This window comes from Cricetulus griseus, chromosome 3, assembly GCF_003668045.3.
Source record: "Cricetulus griseus strain 17A/GY chromosome 3, alternate assembly CriGri-PICRH-1.0, whole genome shotgun sequence".
Classification (NCBI taxonomy): domain Eukaryota; kingdom Metazoa; phylum Chordata; class Mammalia; order Rodentia; family Cricetidae; genus Cricetulus; species Cricetulus griseus.
This window is the reverse complement of record NC_048596.1, coordinates 27070805-27091913: the sequence shown is the minus strand read 5'-3', so window position 1 is coordinate 27091913 and position 21109 is coordinate 27070805. Positions and strand designations below refer to the sequence as shown.

Here is a 21109-nt window from a genome sequence, read left to right as displayed (position 1 = left end):
TCCCAGTCAAGCACTCAAAGGAAAGGGAAACTAAAGAGCCAGGATCATGAGAAAGCTTCTCAAAAGGGCAACACAACCTCTCTTGGGCCTCACACTTCTGTAGCACCCTGCCTCCAAATTACCACCCTGGTGTTAGACTGAGAGGAGCTATGAACCAAACACAAACACTGGCACAGAAACACAAGCCCCTTTGGAGTCTGGATCCATGAAGTTCTGAGAGTAACTGAAGTGCAAATAAAAACAGGGAACACTTAGTGATCTGGTGAAAGAAAACGATGTAATTAAGGCCAAATAATTCTAGGGGGCAGATGGGAGATAATGAACTCTCACCAGCTAAAGGTCAATCCACAGAATGTTCCCAACAGATATTGGTAAAAAGGAAGTCAACATTCTCAGGCTTTCAATGTCTTTTAGCCAGGAATAGCATCATAACTAATTGTTGTAGCATGTACCTGATTTAATTGTCCTCCAAAGGCTCCAGTATTGAAGCTCAATTTTCCAGCTGCTGAAGCTAATTTTTTTAACGTTGTTGTTTTTATTATTAATTTATTTAAATTAGAAACAATCTTATTTTATACATCAATCTCAGTTCCCTCTGCCTCCCATCCTCCCATGATCCCCACCAACTCTCCCACCCATCCTATCCCCCTTCTGCTCCCCAGGGAGGGTGAGGCCTTCCATGGGGGGGGATCAGAAAAATCTGAAGCTAGATTCTTAAAGGAGGGCACAGTGAGACCATCAAACCGAACGGCTCTTGAGAGAAAAAGAAAAATGTACTCAAACTGCCCAAGCTGTCTGGAGTGGAGTGGGGTGGGGTGGGGTGGGGCATCAGGAAAATCCGGTGCGGGAAAACACAACAAATACAATGATTATAAAGAGATACAGGAAACTGGGGGATGTGGGTGGAGGAAGCCTGTGAACTGGAATAGCCTGAATATTTGGAATGGTTGGGGAGGGGATTAGAAGATCCCTGTGGCTTTGGTGTTCACCATAGGTATGTCAATGGGGAACCAGATGACTCATCAGCCAGAGGCAGAGGGAAACTGGAAATCCTTCTGGCAGAAAGAAACACTTTTGACAGATCTCTGGGAATAAACTCTGATCTAGCCATCAGCAATTCTTGTTCCCTATCTCCCAGTCATCCTCTAGCCCCCAGTGGTTCTCACCCTTCCCGATGCCCGGACCCTTTAATACAGTTCCTCATGTTGTGGTGACCCTCAACCGTAAAATCATTGCTTTGCTACTTCATAAACTGTAATTTTGCTGCAGTTATGAATCTTAGTGCAAATAACTGATATGCAGAATATGTGATGTGACCCCCCAGCATGGGGTCAACCCACAGGTTGAGAACCACTGATCTAGCCTGAACTGAGCCCAGCATGTCATGTTGGAGATAGTCAGTGGGCCTTTCTGATGGCGGATGTTCTTTTATATACGTGTTTCTCTTACTGGTTGATGAAGAAAACACTGTTTGGCCAATAGAGGCAGGAAGATAGGTGGTATTAGGAGACTAGGAGAATTCAGGGAAAGGTAGGCAGAGAGAGACCTCAAAGAGTCGAAGAGACGCCATGTAGCCGAGGAAGGAGTAACAGTCCTGGCATTCTCCGGTAAGCCAAGACCATGTGAAAATACTTAATTTATAGAAATGGGTACATAATTAAGACTGAGTTAGCTATAAGAAGTCCTAACCATCTCCCAACAGTTTAAGAATTAATATAAGTCTTTGTGTGCTTATTTGGGGCTGTATAGAATTTGGTAGGACCTGGAGGGACAAGAAACTCCAGCAACAGCAGCCCTTTTGGGGTGCTTGGGGCTTTTCTTCAAACCTAACAAAAAAGACACTGGTTCATCAGAGCTCTTGACTAAATAATAAATTCATCCAAGGATGGACTTATAACTTGATACACTTATTTCAAATGGCTGGAAACTAGCGGCATTCTTAGAGGAAATGGGTCTTTGGAGATGAATCCTTGTTCTTGGCCCATTCTGGTCATTTACTCTGTTTCCCAAAGGCCACCAGGTAAGCAGTTTCCTGGTCATCTATGCCCTTACCTTGTGACATTTCTGTCTTGCTACAAGCTTAAATGCAATGGTGCCAGGCAACAATGGATTAGAATGTCTGCAACCATGAGTCACATAAATCTTTTCTTCATTCAGGTGTTTTTCTCACTTTTTGTTATTTATTTATTTATTTATTTATTTATTTATTGTAGCCCTTGAGAATAGGTTTGCAGTTCAGATTATCCTCAAAACAAATTCACGTATATGGGCAATATAGATATATCCCTTCCATGAACAGGCCTTGTGGGATACTATCCAGGGCTGTCTGATGTGGTTTTTCTGAGCTGTAGTTCCTTTACCTCATTTGAACTCCTTGACAACCTTTTAAAAATTACTCCCTGTGAGTCAAGAACTAGTTTTTTGTCTTTCATTTATTATGTTTATTCTCTGATGTATGTGGTCGGCACCTTTTCTTTAGATGACCAAAAATAGACTACAAAGGGATAGGAGGCTTGCATAAGACTGTACCATTGTGAGTAGAGGATCTTTGTTTCTCGTAGTCTGGCTCTAGAACCAGGACTCAGTGACCTGAGTGAGGGTCTACGGGTATGTCCAACCTTTGACATGACATTGTCATCTACAAAGCTCATGTTTCAGTGCTACACAATAAAGTTACAATAAAAGAAAAAAGAAAACCCCAAAACCCTAATACATTTAAGGATACAGGTTTGCTGAGTGTGCTGAACCCAAACTTATACTGCTTCTAGAATAAGCACCTCCATAAATGTACCTGAGGGGGGCTAGAGAGATGGCTTCATTATTAAGAGCACTGCCTGCTCTCCAGGAAGATACAGGTTCAATCCCTAACCCCTACATGGCAGGGCACAACTGTCTGTAGCTCCAGTCTCAAGGGATCTGACACCCTTTTCTGACCCTGAGGGCGGCAGGCATGTACACGATGCACAGACATCTGCTGAGATAAAGCACTCATCACCTAAAATAATTTTTAAAAATGTACTGAAAGTGCTTTTTCCTACCTTATAACTATGGGGTCAATTCAAGCTGACCAGCACCTACAGGCTTAAAAAATTATGTGTAGCTTAATCCCCTTCAGAACAACACTCTCTATAAAATAAAAGGATGCAATCAAAAGCTCGTACTCTGAGGCCGCACTACCTCACATATAAAGTCATAATGTAATCTCTACACACTTCTCAGAACTCTCTGTGTAGCAACTGATAGACCTGATATACCTCAAGGCAAGCCCTGGAGCTGAAAGGGGAAGTAAGAGAAACCTTTGGGGAAACGCTACACCTCAAGAGTTACGGAAATAATTTCCACAGAGTGACAGCCGGAATCCGCAGAAATGAAACTAGATTGCTAACTTTCCAATTCCCAACTTTCTTCAGTCTTCTCATTATGAGTCACACTTTGGAAGGAGAAACAGAGCTGAAAGGGATTTTTTGTCATATGTGTTTATAGAGTCTACCTAAGCAGTCTTTGTGAGGCTCTTGCTTCATTTTCATTCCCTATGTCAGCTACAATAAAGTCCCCCAAGCTAGGCAGTAAGGGTGAGGAAACGAGATGAACAAGGACAGGCTGGTGTCGAGAACAGAACCTGGGGCAGCTCCTATTCATGCAAAGCTGAGCCTCTGTCATGAAGCTAAGCTCATTGCCTGGACCAGAGTGTAGAAATGTTGAAGGACCCAGAGGAGAGAGAAGCAGTCGCAGGTCTGATGCATTCAGTAGGTTGAGCTGAAGGGACCACCTTCCCTTTCGGCAGCCATAACAGCCGAATGCATGCTCGCCATAAACCTTCGTTGGTGACTTAGAGGTCAGATGCCTGTCTCGTGACAAGGAACCCATCAGAAGTTAGCTGGTGGCGCTGTGCTTTACAACCCTGGGTGTGCTTTACGGACAAGCACACAGCAATGACGTAGAGAGCATAGCAACCACCCTGGGAGGGTCTATGGGCCATAACAACCAGTTGACCAATCAACACAGGTCAAACCCTCCCCAAGCCTGGAGGCACACCAATCCTGAGCCTGTGCGTACCCCTAGACACTCCTCTTACACTGCCCTATAAAGATCTGTGTGCAGGGGCTTCAAACTGTCTTTGCTAGCCATCCGTCATGGTGGGTGGGTCAAAGACCGGAGCTAACATGGGGTTAGCTAGTTAAACTACAATAAAGCCTCATGCAATTTGCATCAAGCTTTTGCCTCCATTCTGTGATTTGGATGGCCTTGGTCCTGGCTAAGATTCTAGAAGCCTGGGCTTTCCGAGGGTCTTACATTTGGAACATGTGTAATATTCTAAAGAAATTAGGCTTAAAAATTAGAAAGTATGGATTACAATCTTTGAATGATTTCTTTTAAAAGAAATTGTTAAAAAAATATTCTGTGGTTATTTCCCTCTTTTGGGGGGCATCTAGTGATGATTTAAAACCGTTAAAATGGTATTCTAAAAGAGTTGATGATCCCAATTCACCCAGACAGCTAACTATTGGGGAGGCAAATTTTCTACTGTTAGAGTTTGTTTAATCCAGCATCAGCAGATTAAGTGAGCAATACAAAGCCATGGGAAGCTTATGTGCTCCCCACAAAGTGTAGGCAGACTTCTGTTCTGTGTCAGGAGAGACCTTTACTATGGTCACACCTACCTGTCTCACCAGCCAAAGTATTAAACCCTTATTTTAAGGCAATAGCCTGCATGATGTACAAATGCCATATAACATGTAGATTGTATTTTGGCTGATAACATGTCCCTTACACCAAGCAACAGGTTATTAGTTGTCTCAAAATAATGATTCATTAAACAATTGTTTTTGCTAAATTTTCAAAGAAAATTGATAATCAGTTTCCAACTCATGGGCTGTTGCAATTTACACTAATGCACCCTTTCAGATTCCCAAAATAGTAAGGAGCAGTACCATGAAAATACTACGTCAATTTTTACTAATGGTTCTTCTGATAGAAGAGGAGCTTCTATCAGAATAAAACTATACAGGACAGATGGCCCCAACCATAACTCAGAGAATCAAATAATGGGCAATGGTCTCTCAGCATCTAACAATATGATTCATTTAATCTATGTGCTAAGAATCATTATATTTTTAAGTCTCTTTAAATTATGGAGACAATTCTATACATAGAGACTATTATGATCAGGTTAAAAATGTTTTTTGGGCAAATTCAAAATGCTGTTCATTTAAAAAATTGCCATGTTTTATGGGTCATATTGGGAGTTGTTCTGGCCTTTCCCCTGCCTACTGGCTAAAGGGAACGAGTTAATAGATTGATTAATGAAATTGGTGGATTGGTAGAAAGAGCTCTACAGCCTCATGATTCAATAAGTAAAGTCTAAATATATAATTTGGTTTAGCTAGAGAAACTGCTCCTCAAAATTGCCAAACAATGAGGTATACCTGTAAGAACAATACACCTGGATGACTCTGACCCCACCCCCAAACAACAGGGCACTCACCCACCATGCATTGCAACCTGTGAGGACTCTTGTGCAGGTGCAAAACCCCAGTGCACATAAGCAACCTTCCCTTTAAAAGGTCCTGCCGCCAATCTCTCTCCCTCTTCCTTTTGGCTCCTCTTTGGGTTGGCTGACTACCCATCCCTCTCTCCCCCCCTTTCTGGTAAATAAACTCCATGTGGGTTGTTCATCCGTTGTTCCTTTCTTTATATCAGCAGCTGCAGCTTAAACAAAAGAATAACAGTACCCACAATATTTATTTGTAATTCAGGTATGAACCCAGATGTCCTAGAAGCAATGGGGGCCATACTGGCCATGCCTACTGTACAGCAGATGCTTAAAGAGCAAGGCTATTGCACAGGAAAAGGGATTGGGAAGAAATTACAGGGCGACCCCTTGCCTGTATCAGACAAACTCCCAATACACAAGGCCCCTGGAGACCGGTGAGGATTGGGACATTTTTAATGGGAGCCACTGTTCCACAGCTTCGTATACCTATGATTCCTATCACTTGAAAAAATGATGAACCCATTTGACTAGAACAATGGCCCCTGTCTAAAATAAAATTGGAGGCTGCTCATGCCCTAGTTCAGGTGCAATTCATATTCGGTCACATTGTCCCTTCTACTTCTTCCTGGAATACCCTAATATTTGTTGTTAAGAAAAAAAATCAGGTAATTGGAGGCTGTTACAAGACTTGAGACAGGTCAATAAGACCATGATGCCCATGGGTGCCACTCAGCCAGGGATGCCAGCCCCTATGGCCATCCCCAAAAATCAGTATTTACTTGTGATAGATTTAAAGGATTGTTTTTTTCACTATTCCTCTGCACCCTGCTGATTGTCAGCATTTTGCTTTCAATGTTCCATCTTTAAATTTAAGAGAGCCTTATAGGCATGGCTAATAGCCCTACCATGTGTCAAGTTTCTATCAGTTTTGTCAGGATTTTGTAATTACCCCCCAAAACTGGCATTCCTTACAACCCCCAAGGGCTGGCTATTGTGGAACAAGCCCATCACACTACTAGCTTATTTGGTTAAAGTAAAGAAGGGAGGCCTTGAGGCTCCCCTCACTCTATCACTAATTCTTTATATTTAAAAAATTTTAATAGTGGGTAATTCCAATAACTCTGCAGCAGATCCTCATTAGCGGTCCTCTGCAGAAAACGCCTCTGGTTAAATGGAAAGATGTTCCCTCATGCCTTTGGAGAGGCCCAGGCCCAGATCTGGTTTTGGTGTGGGCTTGGGGGTCCATTTGCATTTTCCCACAGGATGGAGAATCTCCAATCTGGGATCCATAGCTTTATCTATGCCCGGTTCCTGCTGATTCAGCCCTCTAATTAACCATTGGATGCTAATGGGAAACCTGCCAGCCTTGGTGCCCATGAATTCTCAGAGACACGTGTGACTGGTTATGGTCAGCTCCAACCTTAACCTGGGAAAGGTGGTCAGCAATAAGGATTTAAAGGAACAAATATCCTCATCGTTGGCCGTGTCTACTTAGTAAAACTAGAAGCCAAACCAACCTTTTCCCATATGTTCCTCTACTGGCCTTAGGCCTGCTTAACATGCAGTCTCTTTGGCCTGCTTAACATGCAGTCTCTTTGGCTGCCCAAAGGGTTAATTTAACTTACAATATGTGCTCCTACACCCTTTGGTATGCTAAGTAACCCTCCCTTAGGAGGGAGAAATGTTTAACGGTTTCCTCCAGAAATGCCACTTAGAGAAGCTGTCAAGATGATGGGATTGCAACCTCAATGTTCGTGGTACCAAGTTATGCCAGTGGGACTCCCAGGAGAGGACCAGCTTTTCCTTACTCCACACAGGAGAGATTTTGACCTCTTGACTTCCAAAGTGGCTGCAATTTCTGGTTTCGCTGCCCCTCAGGCATTTACCACAGGAAACTTACTGGGTGGTTCTCAGGGGAGGGTTCCTCTACCTTAAGATCCCAAAAGTTATATTTATTCTCTAGTCTGAATGGGCACTTTAAATTTTAATTGGCTAACTTCTCTAAATTTCGAAATTGGCTACTCAAAATATTTAGACTTGTGAAATCAGGGTGCCTCCTCTTTAGGGAGACTCCTGTCTTTTGGAACTGTTGCTAAAGGTCACTTCAGGTATAGAGAGGGATTGCTAGCCCACAGGATTGAAATCCGGGCAGCTTCCTTTTGGCCCTAGTCTACCTTGCAGCACAAAAAAGCAAGTCCAGAGCCATTTTCAGAGAAAGCAAATCATGCTTCCCTTGACAGCAGACTATCCCTCAGTGCAGGTCTAGCTGAACCTGCAGGACAAATGAGTTATCAATGATGGGTTATTTTCAGGGGACATCTGTTTACCTAAAAGAGAGGGTCTGCAAGGTCTGGGCAGGCTTTTCTATGACGGGCACGGTAGATGTTGACTTCCTGTAAATCTTAAGACAGATGCTCATTTTTATTTTTATATGTTTAACGGGTGACCTGTGGGGGACCCCTGGAAGTCTGCTTTTCTTCTCTTATCTAAGGTTGATCTGCAGTATCCTTGGGGAGCTACTGGCTGCCTCATGTTCAGGTGCTATTTCCTCATTTTCCCTCCTGCCATTATGGCCTGTTTACAAATATGCAGATTATCTGCTTATTGTCAGGGGCTTAAGAACCTGAACTTTGATTTGAGTTGCTTCCTAGGGTGCTGCTGATGATATATAAGTCAACTCCCCTCTAAATAAAATTGGCATTCTTCTTTCAAGAATGACTGGTTGTCTTTATTAAATCCGCAGATCCCTTACTCGAACCAGTAAGAAGTTGTAGTGCTGGACGCTACACAAAGAGTCCAAGACTGAGAATACAGAAATGTCTTATGGTTTTATCTCTTTGTAGTCTGTTATGAAATGTTATAGGGAAAGACCTGAGTCCAGGAACAACTGCCAAACATTCCCAGGTGCACTTTTCAAATATCCAAATATTTGTGTCCAACATCAAAGACCTGGGCCAGTGGCACATGATTACACACAGAAGTGGAGACATTTCTTTACAAAATAGTTCTCTGTAAATAGGATGCACTATAGAGCAGAGGGACCAGCCCGAGGAGGACTGGGCCATGAGGCTTTTGCTATTCTTTCTCGCTGCAGCTATCTATGTAAAGAAAGGAAACTAAGGAAGAAAAACCCACGTGGAATTTATTGACAGGAAGAGGGGGGAGGATGGGGTTGGATTGTCAGCCAAGCCAAGAGGAGACCTAGAAACGGGAGTGGGGAAGGCTGGATCTTTTAAAGGGAAGACTGTGTATGTGCACTGAGGCTTCACACATTCGCAGAGTCCTCATGCAGGCCTTAATGCGTGGCCAGTGAGGTGGTGATGACATACACATTTTTCCTGTGCATGCCCTGCCCATTGTTAAGGGGCAGGGTCAGCCAGGTGCATATCCTAACAATCCCGGCTGTTGTTTATTATAAAAGGTAGAGAATTGGGCACGGCAGGTTAGGGAAGTAGGGACGAAGAATTCTCAAAGCTGCTTCCTGCTGACCTGGGAATCGTTGACCATCTTTGGGGAACCTGAGAAGGTTGGGGCGCTGCCACGTCCTGGGGTAGCTGGTGGTTTTATTGCAGTCCAGGCTGCATGGAACTCCCTGGTGCCTCCTTGACCTGGCAAGATGTTGGCAGAGCAGAGGACAAGGTTAAGTTTAGAAATATTTTTTCTTAGGTCCTGGTATTTGAGGGAAGATTGTAAGATGAGGGAGGGGTTCCCGAGGTGTCCCAAGATGAAGGAAGGGAATCTGGGACTGGGAAAGATTGAATATTACCTGGAGTGAATCTGACCTCTTTAGATCTGATTCAGCTCCCTGGAACTTACAAGAATCCTTAACGTTTGTGAAAACATAAAGATTAGACATATTAGACCATATCTAGGTGGTATGGAATCTTTCTGGTTACCTTTGCCCAGAAGGCACAAATATTTGGTGGTCCTAGCGTCTTTAGATTCATGCTTTTAGGCTGGCATTTCGATAACAACAGTTAAGCAGTTGGATTAAGAGTTTTAAGTGAGTTATTGTGGGATACCTAGGAAATTGATGAGCAGGGTGTAATGAGAAGCAAGAGTTTAAATCAGCCTTGTAGAAGTGGAGCCTTATTCTTCTGAAATGGGAGGCAGAGTAGATGTTTTTGGTGTCCTCCGAAGCTTAAGGGAACAGGGTCCTGTTGCAGAAACTGTATGAAGGGTGAGTCTCAGGTGGAGAAGGAAAGGGCTTGAGGTGGGATAAGTGAATCCAGTGGGGAAGGCCCTCATGTTTAGCTGCTGTTGGAGTGACAAGAATCATCTTAAGGGGCCCTGCCATTTAGGAGACAGGGGGAGGGGCTCTGGTCTGGAGGAGAAAGAAGTACTTGATCCCCAATATTAATTGGGGAGGTACAGGGGGTAGCACATGGTCGAGATAGAGAGTGGTCAGCAAATTCCCATAGGAGGGAGCTGAGATGATGAAGTAAAGGTGTAAGCAGGGGGTCAGGGAAAGGTGAGAGTTTAGGTGAGAGGCCAGGTGTTAGAGCTGGCTGCTCATGCATGAGTTCAAAGGGTGAAATGAAAAGTGGTTGTTTAGTGAGAATCCTAAGCCTGAAAAGGGCCAGAGGCAAAAGTTTCACCCAGTCAAGATGAAGTTCCTGTGACATTTTAACAAGAACACTCTACCTTCCCTGGGGACTGGGGGTGGTATGGAATATGAAAATGCCAAGGGATATTGAGAGCTTTAGACAGGGTTTGAGAGATCTGAGAGGTAAACTCAGGACCATTGTCTGACTAAAGAGAGGCTGGAATCCCAAATAATTTCCCTGAGAAGGATGTCAGAGACTGTCTGAGCTATCTTGTTAGTAGTAGGAAATGCCTCTACCCACCCTGAGAAAGTATCCACTAGTATCAGGAGGTATTTAACTCACCTGATTGTGGGCATGTGGGTGAAGTCAAGTTGCCAATCAGTCCCTGAGAGAGAGCCCCTAACCTGGTGGCTGGGAAAAGGGGAGCTATGATACCTGGAGTTAGGGTCTGACATCTCACAGGTTTTGCAAGAAGCAGTGATAGGTTTTAAGAAATTTAAGTCCTCAGAAGTAGGTTGGAGGTGAGCCTTGAAAAACAGAAAGAGCCTTACTGTTAGGGTAGGAAGAACTGGTGTAAGTAGGACAGAATTTGTTGAATGTCAGGAGTTTGCTGTGAGGATGTGGGTTGTAGGGTGCGAATTCCCTGTGTTGGGTGAGGTAGGTCTGAGCCTTGGAGGGCTGCAGCCCTAGCTGCTTCATCAGCCCAGTTGTTGCCCCTAGAGATAATGGAGCTGTCAGTCTGATGTGACCGGCAGTGAATAATTCCTGTAGCTTTTGGGGAGGTGAGAGGCCTTTCGCATGGCCATAATATAACCTGAGTTATCTATGGATCCTCCTCTTGTAGTAAGTAGCCCACGTTCCTTCCAAATACCTGCGTGGGACAGGAGGATATGAAAAGCATATTTAGAATCTGTGTCAACATTTAGAGAATGTCCCTGTGCCAATTGGAAGGCACAGGTGAGGGCTATTAATTCAGCCTGTTGGTTAGTAGTGTGGGCAGAAAGTGCCCGTGCTTCCACCACCCTGGTGTCTGACACTATGCCATAGCCTGCTTTACGAGTCCCCTCATATAAAAAGGAGTGGACATCTGTGTACCAGGTATAGATGGCCTGAGGGAGTGTGACTTCCTGTATGTGTAAAGGATGGGCCAATAGTTCCTTCAAGGTTTCAAGGCAGGAATGAACTGGACAACATTTAGCATTAAGTTGAGGTAGAAGATTTGAGATATTAAGGGGTGGGCAAGATTGGAAAGTAAGTGTGGCATCTTCTATTAATGCCACCTGGAGGGAAAGAACTCAGGAAGGAGGTAGAGTTTGTAAGCCTCTGTAGGTTAGGAGATGGGACAGGTTGTGGTGGGAGAAGACAGTGATGGCTGACCCAAAGGTTAGTTTCTTTGACTCACGGATAAGGAGCTCAGCAGCTGCTAAAGCATGTATGCAGGATGCCCATCCTTGAGTAGTCAGGTCTAGCTTCTTCGACAAATGCTACAGGTGCTTCTTCAATAGATATGCTACAGGTGCAAAGGAAGATCCTAGCTGGTGACCTAGAACTCCAAGGGCAAATCCTTCTTTTTCTGTTACATAGAGGGAGAAAGGATGAGTTAAGTCTGGTAGATAAAGGGCTGGAACCTTAAGAAGGGCCTGTTTAAGTCTCTGAAAGGGATTAGTAACAGGGTTACTAATAGAAGTAGAAGTAGAAGAGGTTCATGTGGAGATCCGAGAGCTGCTCATACAGGAGGTGGGCAAGGAGAGAGGAAGAGCAGATCCAGGAGCTTAAGAAGCCAGCTATTCCTAGAAATGATAAAATCTCCTCTTTAGTAGAAGGAACTGCAAGAGACTCAATTAGGTTGTTTCTGTCTACAGTAATAGCCTTGTGGGTTGGGGTAATGGTTAGTCCCAAGTAGGTGACCTGAGGAGTAGACAATTGAACCTTAGAAGGTGAGACTCTGTAACCCCTGCTAGACAGGAAATTTAGGAGAGTGGAAGTGTCAGTCCAGCTAACTTCCAAGGAGAGGCTCTGAAGTAAAATATCATCTACATACTGCATGAACGTAGGTTTGGGGAAAGATAGAAGCCAGGGCCTGACCAAAAAGGTGTGGACTGTCCTGGAAGCCCTGAGGTTGGACAGTCCAGGTGAGCTTAGTGAAGGCCTGAGTATCAGGGTCAGTCCAGGTGAAAGCAAAGATGCTTTGAGACTGGGTGTGGAGGGGTATAAAGAACAAGGCATCCTTAAGATCTAAAACTGAGAAGTGATATGTCCCTGGAGGAATAGTAGTGGGGAGTGTGTAAGGGTTAGGAACCACAGGATGGAGTGGCACCACTGCAGAGTTAATGAGCCGGAGGTCCTGAACCAGATGATAAGTCCCATTAGGTTTTTTTGAACTGCCAGTATAGGGTGCTAAAGGGGGAGGAGGTAGGAAGAAACAACTTTTTCCTTAGAAGGTCAGAGATAATAGGTTTAAGTCCCTTAAGGCTCTGGAGTGGGAGTGGGTACTGGACTTGAGCATTGTACCTCGAGGGGTCCTGTAACTGAATGACAATGGGGGGATGGTGTCTAGCCACAGAAGGGTTCTGGGTGTCCCAGACCTTGGGGTCTGCCTGAGAGGCTGGTAAAGGAAATGACATACTGGAACCTGCCTGCAGGGTGAGTAGCTAGGAGGAGGAGGAGGGAACCCCTGGCGAGTCTGAAGTCAGGCAAATGTGGGTTGCAAAAGAAATAGAAGCTCCTACCTTAGCTAAAAGATCCCTCCCTAGTAAAGGCACCGGACAAGTTGGTATAACCAAAATGAATGAGTGAAGGGAATCCCCCTAAAAATACAGCTCAGTGGTGGAGTCTGCTGAGGTAAGAGGTGGAGTCTCCTTTAGCACTGAGTATGTGGCACTGGTCTCCAAAAGGAAGGACATGGACCACCCTGATACTTTAATGTCTACCCGGGGCTCCCTTTCGGAGATAACGGTAGTTGGGTTAGGAGAGTCAGGGCCCTATCATTCATCATCCTCGTCCATAGCCAGGGCTAGGAAGTCAGCTGGAGGGCAGTCTGTGTTTGATGTCCTCTTGTCATGTGGGACATGGGGACAATCCACTGACCAATGACCCTCTTCCTGGCATCTTGGACATGGCTTGCATGGCGCATAGGGATTTGGACAACCCCAGGCCCAGTGCCCTTCCTGACCACACTTGAAGCATGGACGCTGTGGTCCTTGAGCCCCGAGGGACAAGAGACCCTGGGCAGACGCCGAGGCTGGCCTGATGGCTTCAGCTAGCATCTGGTGTTTGTGATTAAGGGCCTTGTTATCTCTCCCATGGTGACACCTTAAACGCCGCTCTTAGGGCTTCCTCCTGTGGAGTTAGGGGGTCCTCTCTCCAAATTTTTAAGTTTTGCTCTAATGTCAGGGCAGCTACAAAAAAAAAAGTATGTCATAAGGAGTTGTCTTCCCTGTGGTGCTTCAGGGTCTAAGTTAGTATACTGCAAAAAGGCCTGTTTTAGGCGCTGTAAGAAGTGAGAGGGATTTTCTGATTTGTCCTGGACTTTATCTAGAAGCTTATCATAATTTATGGGCTTTAGGGCAGCCTTACAGATCAGTTATGAGACAAGTTATAAACTGATCTCTAGCCAAAATCCCACCCGGGGTGTTGTAATCCCAGTAGTGTTCCTGCTCTGGGACAGTCCTAGTAGGGTGAGCTGGGTGAGTTTGATGTATCTCATCTGCATACGCCTTCACGTGATCCCAAACTTGCTTGCACTCCTCATGTAGTAGGTTGTTACTTAAAATCATGAAAATATCATGGAAAGTAAGACTATAAAACTGTGCAATGTATTGAAATTCCTTTATAAAAGGCAGTGGGGTTAAGGGAGTAGAATCCTAATCTGGGGTGAATCTGAGAGAGTTCTGACAGTGGAAAGGGGACATGGATGCTAACAACCCCATCCACCCCAGCTACCTCCCACAAGGGGAGGACCATGGCTGGGTTGGCTTTGGCAGGTCGGGATCCCTTTCGAGATCGAGTGGGGGGGGTGGGCGTTTGGAAGAGGCTGAATCGGAGGAAGCTGGAGCAGGAACGGTTGAAGCAGAAGAAAAGATAGATGGGTCGGGGTCTTAGCAGAGGCTTCAGAGGGCTTTGTTAGAGGCTGGAGATGAACTGGTGGAGGTTCATCGGCTGGATTTAAGTCAATAAGATTTACTTCGGGCTTAAATTCCACAGCTAGAAGGACTGGAGATGAGGAGTGAGAGAGTGTTTAGCAGAAAGATAGAAAAAGGCCTGCACATAGGGTAACTCCTAACATTTTCCAGTTTGCTGACAGAATTTAGGTAAATCCTGCAAAACTTTGGGGTCTAGAGTCCTGTTTGGGGGCCAGTGAGACTGGTTCTCTAAGGAATACGTAGGCCATTTTTTCATACTGAGACAAGTGAGTCTGGATGCCTTAACTAATGGCATGAGGTGTAAAGGTTTTAAGTTTTCTAGAAGACATCCCAGTGGAGTGGATGGTCTTATCTCCTTGGTTGGTTTATTTCCCATGGTGAAAAACTAAAAAACCTCCAGAAGCCCCTCAACCAATGCTCGTCAGCTCGTGGGGGTGTCGAGAGGGCTCAGCCCGATAGACCCTGGGTCTAAATAGGGACTCAGCTATCCCGAAGAATGCAACAGTCCCACATCGGCTAGCCACCAAGGGGGCAAACAGCTACTGATGGGGACACCCATGGGGAATAAGCCAGGAGCGATTGTCAGCAAAGGGAGTTGATCGTGACCTTGAAGATCGCGGTCAGGTGTTCCCCTGCCTCCAAGAAACCAGAAGGGTTCTGGGCCCTCAATTGTCAATCCTTCTGGTTCAGGGAGACATTTACACCGACTGAAAGGAGGTAGCCTTACTAATAGGGTCTAGTGTTAGACGTAGAGTCCCAGCAAACCGGTGAGATGTAGTGTGGGTTGTTGAACTGTGTGTCAAAGTCCCCTTGCCTTCCCACGTGCCCGCCAGCGGGCTGCTTGGGGGGAAAAAAGGGAGACAGCCTGTCAATGTTCCCGGCGCCCATTGTTAGGGGGGAGGGTCAGCCAGGTACATATCCTAACAAGGCTCATAACAGTTTAGATGGCATGAAAAAATAGTACTGTCTCTTCTCTAGGTTGGTACATCAATGACATTTCAAGCATGCTCTGTCCATTACTTGAAGCCTAGGGAAGGAAGGGCTGCTGGTGTTCATCTGCAAACAGGCTTGGTTTGTGGTAACTAGTGTTGCTTCCTTTATGGCAGCCAATCTCAGGCTCAACACCTTAAGATCTGAAATGCATGTGATAGGAAGAAGGAAGTATCACAATTGTTTTACTTGCAGATTTTGAATGGTGCTGGACAGGTGGCTCAGTGGGTAAAGGGTTTGTTGCCTAGTAGCGTGGGGATTGCAATCTTGGTGCTATTACTGAGAGAAGAGATGCAAACCACTTTGCTTTCCTTCTCAAAAAGGAAAAAAAAAATGTGAAGACCAGTGAAGTGGTACTCCTAAAGGAAAGGTATTTGCTGGTCATTATGACTGCTTTATACATTTGTTTTTGCTTTTCCTTCATTCCCTTTAATGTATTCTCCCACATGATTCTTTGTTTCTTTCGGAGATTAGAAGCAAATTAACTTTCTCCCTTTCCTTTCCCCTTTCAAGCCCCTCACATATTAAGCTGCCTGCTCCACGGCAAATCCATGGTCTGCTTTTTAGATGAATTGTGTTTGAGTGCATGTATACATGAACATACATATGTGTGTGTACATACACATATATTCCTAAGTGTCACATGTCCTGTCCTTATAATGTTGTTATGTGAGAGATCAAGGTTGAACATTTGGCACTGGAAACCAATGGCTTTGCTCTTCCCTGAAAAATACCACCTCTCCAACTCCAGCCCCATTGAATGTTCCTTGTTCTTTATGTATAGCTGAGGCTTCATGGGCTTTTCCCTGTTTGGTTTGGTGTGTTTCCTGTTCATTGTGGTCATCCTTATTCAGCTCACATTTGGTCACTCTTATTGGTCAAATGTTCAAATGAGTTGGAGATGAATTCTATCTCTGGTCTTAGAGAAATGGCATTCAAAACTAATGAAAAGATTGTAAGATTCCTAAAATGAAAGTAACATCTATCCATCTGTCCCCTTAATAAGATGTGTAGTTCTATAAAACCCAAAAGCCCCAGTCTCAAAGTACTTACTTCCAGATTCTAACTTTTAAGACTCCCGATTTTTGCTGGAAGAAGTGTCAGTTTGCATTTCTTTTTTAATCCCCTTTCCCAGAATGCCTTGAAACTAGGTTTGATTTGACATTTATAATTTTCTAAGTTACAGAAAACAAAGTTCAGTTGTGTAAGCCACTGGGCCCATAGGATTTTCCTTTCGCAGCCTAGGCAGAAGGACTCAGCCATGCCATCATGTTTTGTCTGGGGTCTTTTTGTAGCCCCATCATCTGTGGCATATTTCCCTTTCTCTCTGACAGGGGTATTCATGCTGGCATCATATGTGTTGATTATTTTAGGTTAGAGAGAGTCCAGTTCTATGATATCAAAATCGATTTTATTATTGGAATATCTTGGAGATGTTTTAGCATATTGGTCAATCACACAAAGCTTCCTTTGAGTCCATGGTCCTGCTTTCTGGTCTTGTAATATCCAAAACTGGATTTCATGGACCATACCTGTGGGTTTTCAGAAAGAAGACTGATTGAGGGGTTATAAGTGGGAACTTAACTGAAAGAAAGAAGACAAAATCCCTACAGTAGAAGTGAACCCAGAAGTGGGGGGCTATCTATGGTCCCCAGCACTTTGGTTATGGCATTATCTGGGTAGAGGCATGGGGGATGGGTGAGCTAGACAGTCCAACTGCCTTCCTCATGAGGTGTCTAGATGACTGTCCTTTTCTATTTATCTTCCCTTAAGTGATCCAAATCCACTGCTCTTTTAGGGTAAAGACCCAATAGAGTATCACACCTCCTGACATTGTTCTTGGCATCTGAGCAAATCAAAGCCACAGTCAGCTTATTTAAGCACCATGGTATCTGTGGTCTGTAGCAGAGACAACTACCAACAGAACTAAGGGACTTTGTGCCTTGTAGCCATGAGTGAAAGCTGCTTGCTATGGGTTACCTACACAAAACCTGAGCAAATACATTCTACCTCTTATTTTCAACACTGATAGAAGTGAAGAAAACTCCTATGGAGTTTATGGAATATTTTATATTTTTAGCCTCACTAATGCCCCCCAAATATCAGAAATAGAAAATACTAATGACATTCCCATTTCACAGATGGGTATGGCATGATACTGAGGCATGCAGTGATATACACTTAGGAAGTGCTTGTACTGCTCTCCAAGAAGACAAGAAAATGAAGTTTGTATAAACATGTAAAAAGCGAGGGATTGCATATTGCTACAGGAGAGGACAGTAAGGTTGGTCAGTTCCTAGAAGTCCACCACCAAATACGCCCAGGAAAAATGGGTCCATAGAACAATCATGTCGCTAGTGTCACAAGGCAGAGACAGCCTAATTCCAACATCATACCAGATCCTTGTTTGTGTCTGAATTGAAAGCGCAGACCCTGCGATGACTTTTCCTCCATATTCAGTTTTCAAAGCATGGACAGGTTTTATTAAATCAATTCAGGGGGCTTGATCTTTTACACATAGTCCTCAAAGACAGTAGGATACGGGAATGTTTTTTTAGGGATCCAAACCTCAGGGCAGGAGTCTGACATGTATGTGTGTGTACAGCTGTGTGACCGTGTCCTATAGTGGGAAATTACCAATACGGAGTCATGTAGAAATATAAGGGTATTTAATAGGGAAAAGCCTTACTTACAGAGCGACCTAGCCAGCCGGCGTGGAAGCAGTCTGTACCCAAGCCCAAAAAAGAAACCGAAGGTGAAAACGAAGTCACCCTATGTCCTCTGACCACTCCCTCGAAAGTTTGTGAGGGCGTGGTCAGGCACACCTGTAGCCAGCCCCTAAGTAGGCGTGGCTACAGCTTCCCCTACAATGTCCAGTCTTGATTGAAATGATTAACTTATCATCTAAGATTCTAAGTCCTAGTGTGTGTACATGCATGCACAATGAGTCTCTGCCAGTTCAAATAAAAGGAGCAGAGGGATTGATGTGAACTAAATCAAGAAATTCTAAAGGAACAAAATGTCACAGTTTCAAGAAAAGACAAGAATGTTGTAAAATGTGGTTTGCTTGGAGTCAATTTCTGGTCATTTCTCACATGACAAACCATCCTGCTTCCTTCCTTGTCACAGAGACCATGCTGGTGGTGATCAGGTGAAGGAGAATCTGCTTCAGCTGAGGTGTCACTTCACATGGGGACTGCTGATTGAAGACGTTGACATACCTGATTTGGAAATAAGGATCCAGGAGGAGGTTCAGTTCCTAGACATCAAGAACCCAGCAGGGATGCACAACCTGCTGGCCTATGTGAGGCACCTGAAAGGCCACCGTGAGAAAGCCCTGCAGAGTGTGAAAGAAGCAGAAGCCCTGACCCAGAGGGAGAAGATGGACAAGAGAAGCCTGGTGACCTGGGGCAACTGTGCCTGGGTGTATCACCATATGGGCAGCTTGTCAGAAGCTCAGGCCTACCTGGACAAGGTGGAGAACACTTGCAAGGAATTCGAAAGTCCCTTCCGCTATAGGATGGAGTGTGCTGATATGGACTGTGAGGAAGGCTGGGCCTTGCTGAAATGTGGAAGAGAGAATAATAGACGAGCCATAGCCTGCTTTGCAAAGGCTCTGGAAGTGGAGCCTGAAAATCCTGAATACAACACTGGCTATGCCATTGCAACCTATCGTGAAGACTACAAGGGCACTAATACTTCTCTAGAACCCCTCAGGAAGGCTGTCAGCTTAAGTCCAGAGGATCCATATCTTAAAGTTTATCTTGCTCTGAAGCTTCAGTTTTTGAGAGAAATAGCTGAAGCAGAAACACACATTGAAGATGCCCTCAGCAGCACATCCTGCCAAAATTATGTGTGTCGCTATGCAGCCAAGTATTACCGTAGGAAAGGCTGCATAGACAAGGCACTCCACCTCCTACACAGGGCCTTACAGGAGTCACCTGACTCTGGCTACCTGCATTACCAAATAGGGCTCTGCTACAGTAAACAAATGTTCCAACTGAAGACATCCAGAAACAGGCAGTACAGAAGCCACGGCAATTTGCAGGAATTAGCACAACAGGCCATTTGTAAATTTCAACAGACTTTGAAACTGAGGCCTACAATTGAGATGGCTTATGTTTGCATGGCTGAAGCACAGGCAGAACTTCACCAATACGAAGAAGCAGAGGCAAACTTCCAGAAGGCACTGAACACTAAGAGCCTCTGGGGTCACACAAAGCAGGATGTTCATTTCCGCTATGGCCGTTTCCAACAATTTCAACAGAAATCAGAAGACAAGGCGATCACCCACTACTTAAAGGGTCTAAAGACAGGAGAAAAGACATATGTCTGGAAGAAACTTCTCACAGCTTTGGAGAAAGTGGTTCAAAGACGTGTTGACCACAATATTCGGCCTGTGGAGAGCATGGGCCTCCTTGGGTTAGTCCACAAACTGAAAGGGAACATGCAGGAGGCCCTGCTGTGCTATGAGAGGGCTCTGAGGCTCACTGGGGAAATGAACCCTGTGTTTTGAATGCAGCTCAACTCTGTGAAGTTAATGTAGGCATCACTGAGGCTTCTGCTCTCCTTCCTGATAGCTTTGTCCAGAACTGCATAGCTTGCTGAAATGCCAAGTTGTAAATGTGTTAGCTCCTGCCACCTCTTTCTCATCCTCTCTGTCATGTCTAGAAGCAACTTCTGTCCCCACTACTCTTGTTCACTTAATGACCAGGACTGACACCTGCTGTCATCTGAGGGATCATGGAGCAGTTTTCCTTATGTCTGTATCTTGGGTAAGAAAATCTTCCACCCTCTGCCTGACAGTGTCCTGCACAAAGAAGTCTTCTCCAAAAGTTTTCTGTTTTAGGTCATCAGAAACTTTTACTACAGTACAATGTCTGAGCAAAACCAATAGCAAAGGAGAGAGTTTGAAAGCAGGAGATATTTCACCTCACTGGTAAATTATTCACAGTAATAAGACTGTCATGGTTGGGCAAAGAAAAGCAAAGGAAACTTTCTGGAACCTTACAGAGTGAAGAAGACATGAGGAGCTTTTTCCAATTTACCTTGTCACTGATAATGTGCTATATGTGATGCTTTTTCCTCAACTAAAATAAATTCAATAAATTCTTGCAAATTACAAGCCCTTTCTGTGTAAGTTATCAATACAATTCAAAAGAATATTCTGGAACCCACATAAGACAGAACTAAACTCCCTTTATGTAGGTGACAATGGTGCCCTTGGGACAGTACATGAGGCTACTGTCAGTGGGTCCAAGATGCAACACTAATGCACAAACTGACTTAATGGAGCCCATTTCATATGGAGAGAAACCTTGCCAGTCTAGACACGGGGCTGGGGCGGGTGGAATAGCGCCTTGGTCCTGCCTCAAGGAGATGATGGGGCAGACTTAGTAGACTTCCTAGGGGAGGCCTTTCCCTCTCTGAGGAGCAGATGGGAGGTGGGAGGGAATGAGGGAAGAGGGAGGAGAGGAGGGAGGGGGAACTGGGATTGGTTCTAAAAAAATCAGTAAATATAAAACCCCCAAAAGATAATCTTTTAGTGTCCCCAAGAAGGCATGGGCTAGCAGAACCAGCTATCAGAAGCCTGGTGAGCAGGTAGAAATTAAAGCTGTGCACCTAGCTAGAAGCAGCTAAACATATGATGAAATTATTTCATTCTACACAACATGGGACAGTAATGGTGACTGATGCTACCTTCTACAAGAAAGTTGCCATTTCTCTGTAGGGATTATATTTGCTGTGAGCCTTTATCTTTTATTACAGAAGTAGCAATTAATATTCTAGGTATCAACTCCAGAATATTTGCTCCTACAAATATGGCTGTATATAGAATATATACTGGGTGCTTCAGATTCTCAATAAGGCCCCAGAGAAAGGAAATTCCATCTCACAGCCATAAGAGGAACACATGTATGAAACAGTTTAATTCC

At 44.5% G+C, this 21109-nt stretch overlaps 1 protein-coding gene across 1 annotated transcript; it reads left to right on the top strand.

The window, feature by feature from the left end:
* The first annotated feature begins 5782 nt into the window (after positions 1-5782).
* On the top strand, positions 5783-19798 carry LOC100772800 (interferon-induced protein with tetratricopeptide repeats 1). Its single transcript, XM_035441566.1, has 2 exons — positions 5783-5928; positions 18303-19798. Exons 1-2 carry the CDS (start codon positions 5783-5785, stop codon positions 19687-19689), a joined length of 1533 nt encoding a protein of 510 aa, XP_035297457.1. The 3' UTR covers positions 19690-19798.
* The last annotated feature ends 1311 nt before the right edge of the window (positions 19799-21109 follow it).

Excerpts from the sequence above, each read along its gene's own strand:
- LOC100772800 (XM_035441566.1), top strand. The coding sequence starts at position 5,783 with ATGGGGGCCATACTGGCCATGCCTACTGTACAGCAGATGCTTAAAGAG. Across the intron at positions 5,929-18,302 it reads CACAAGGCCCCTGGAGACCG|AGACCATGCTGGTGGTGATC; the intron begins GTGAGGATTGGG and ends TCCTTGTCACAG.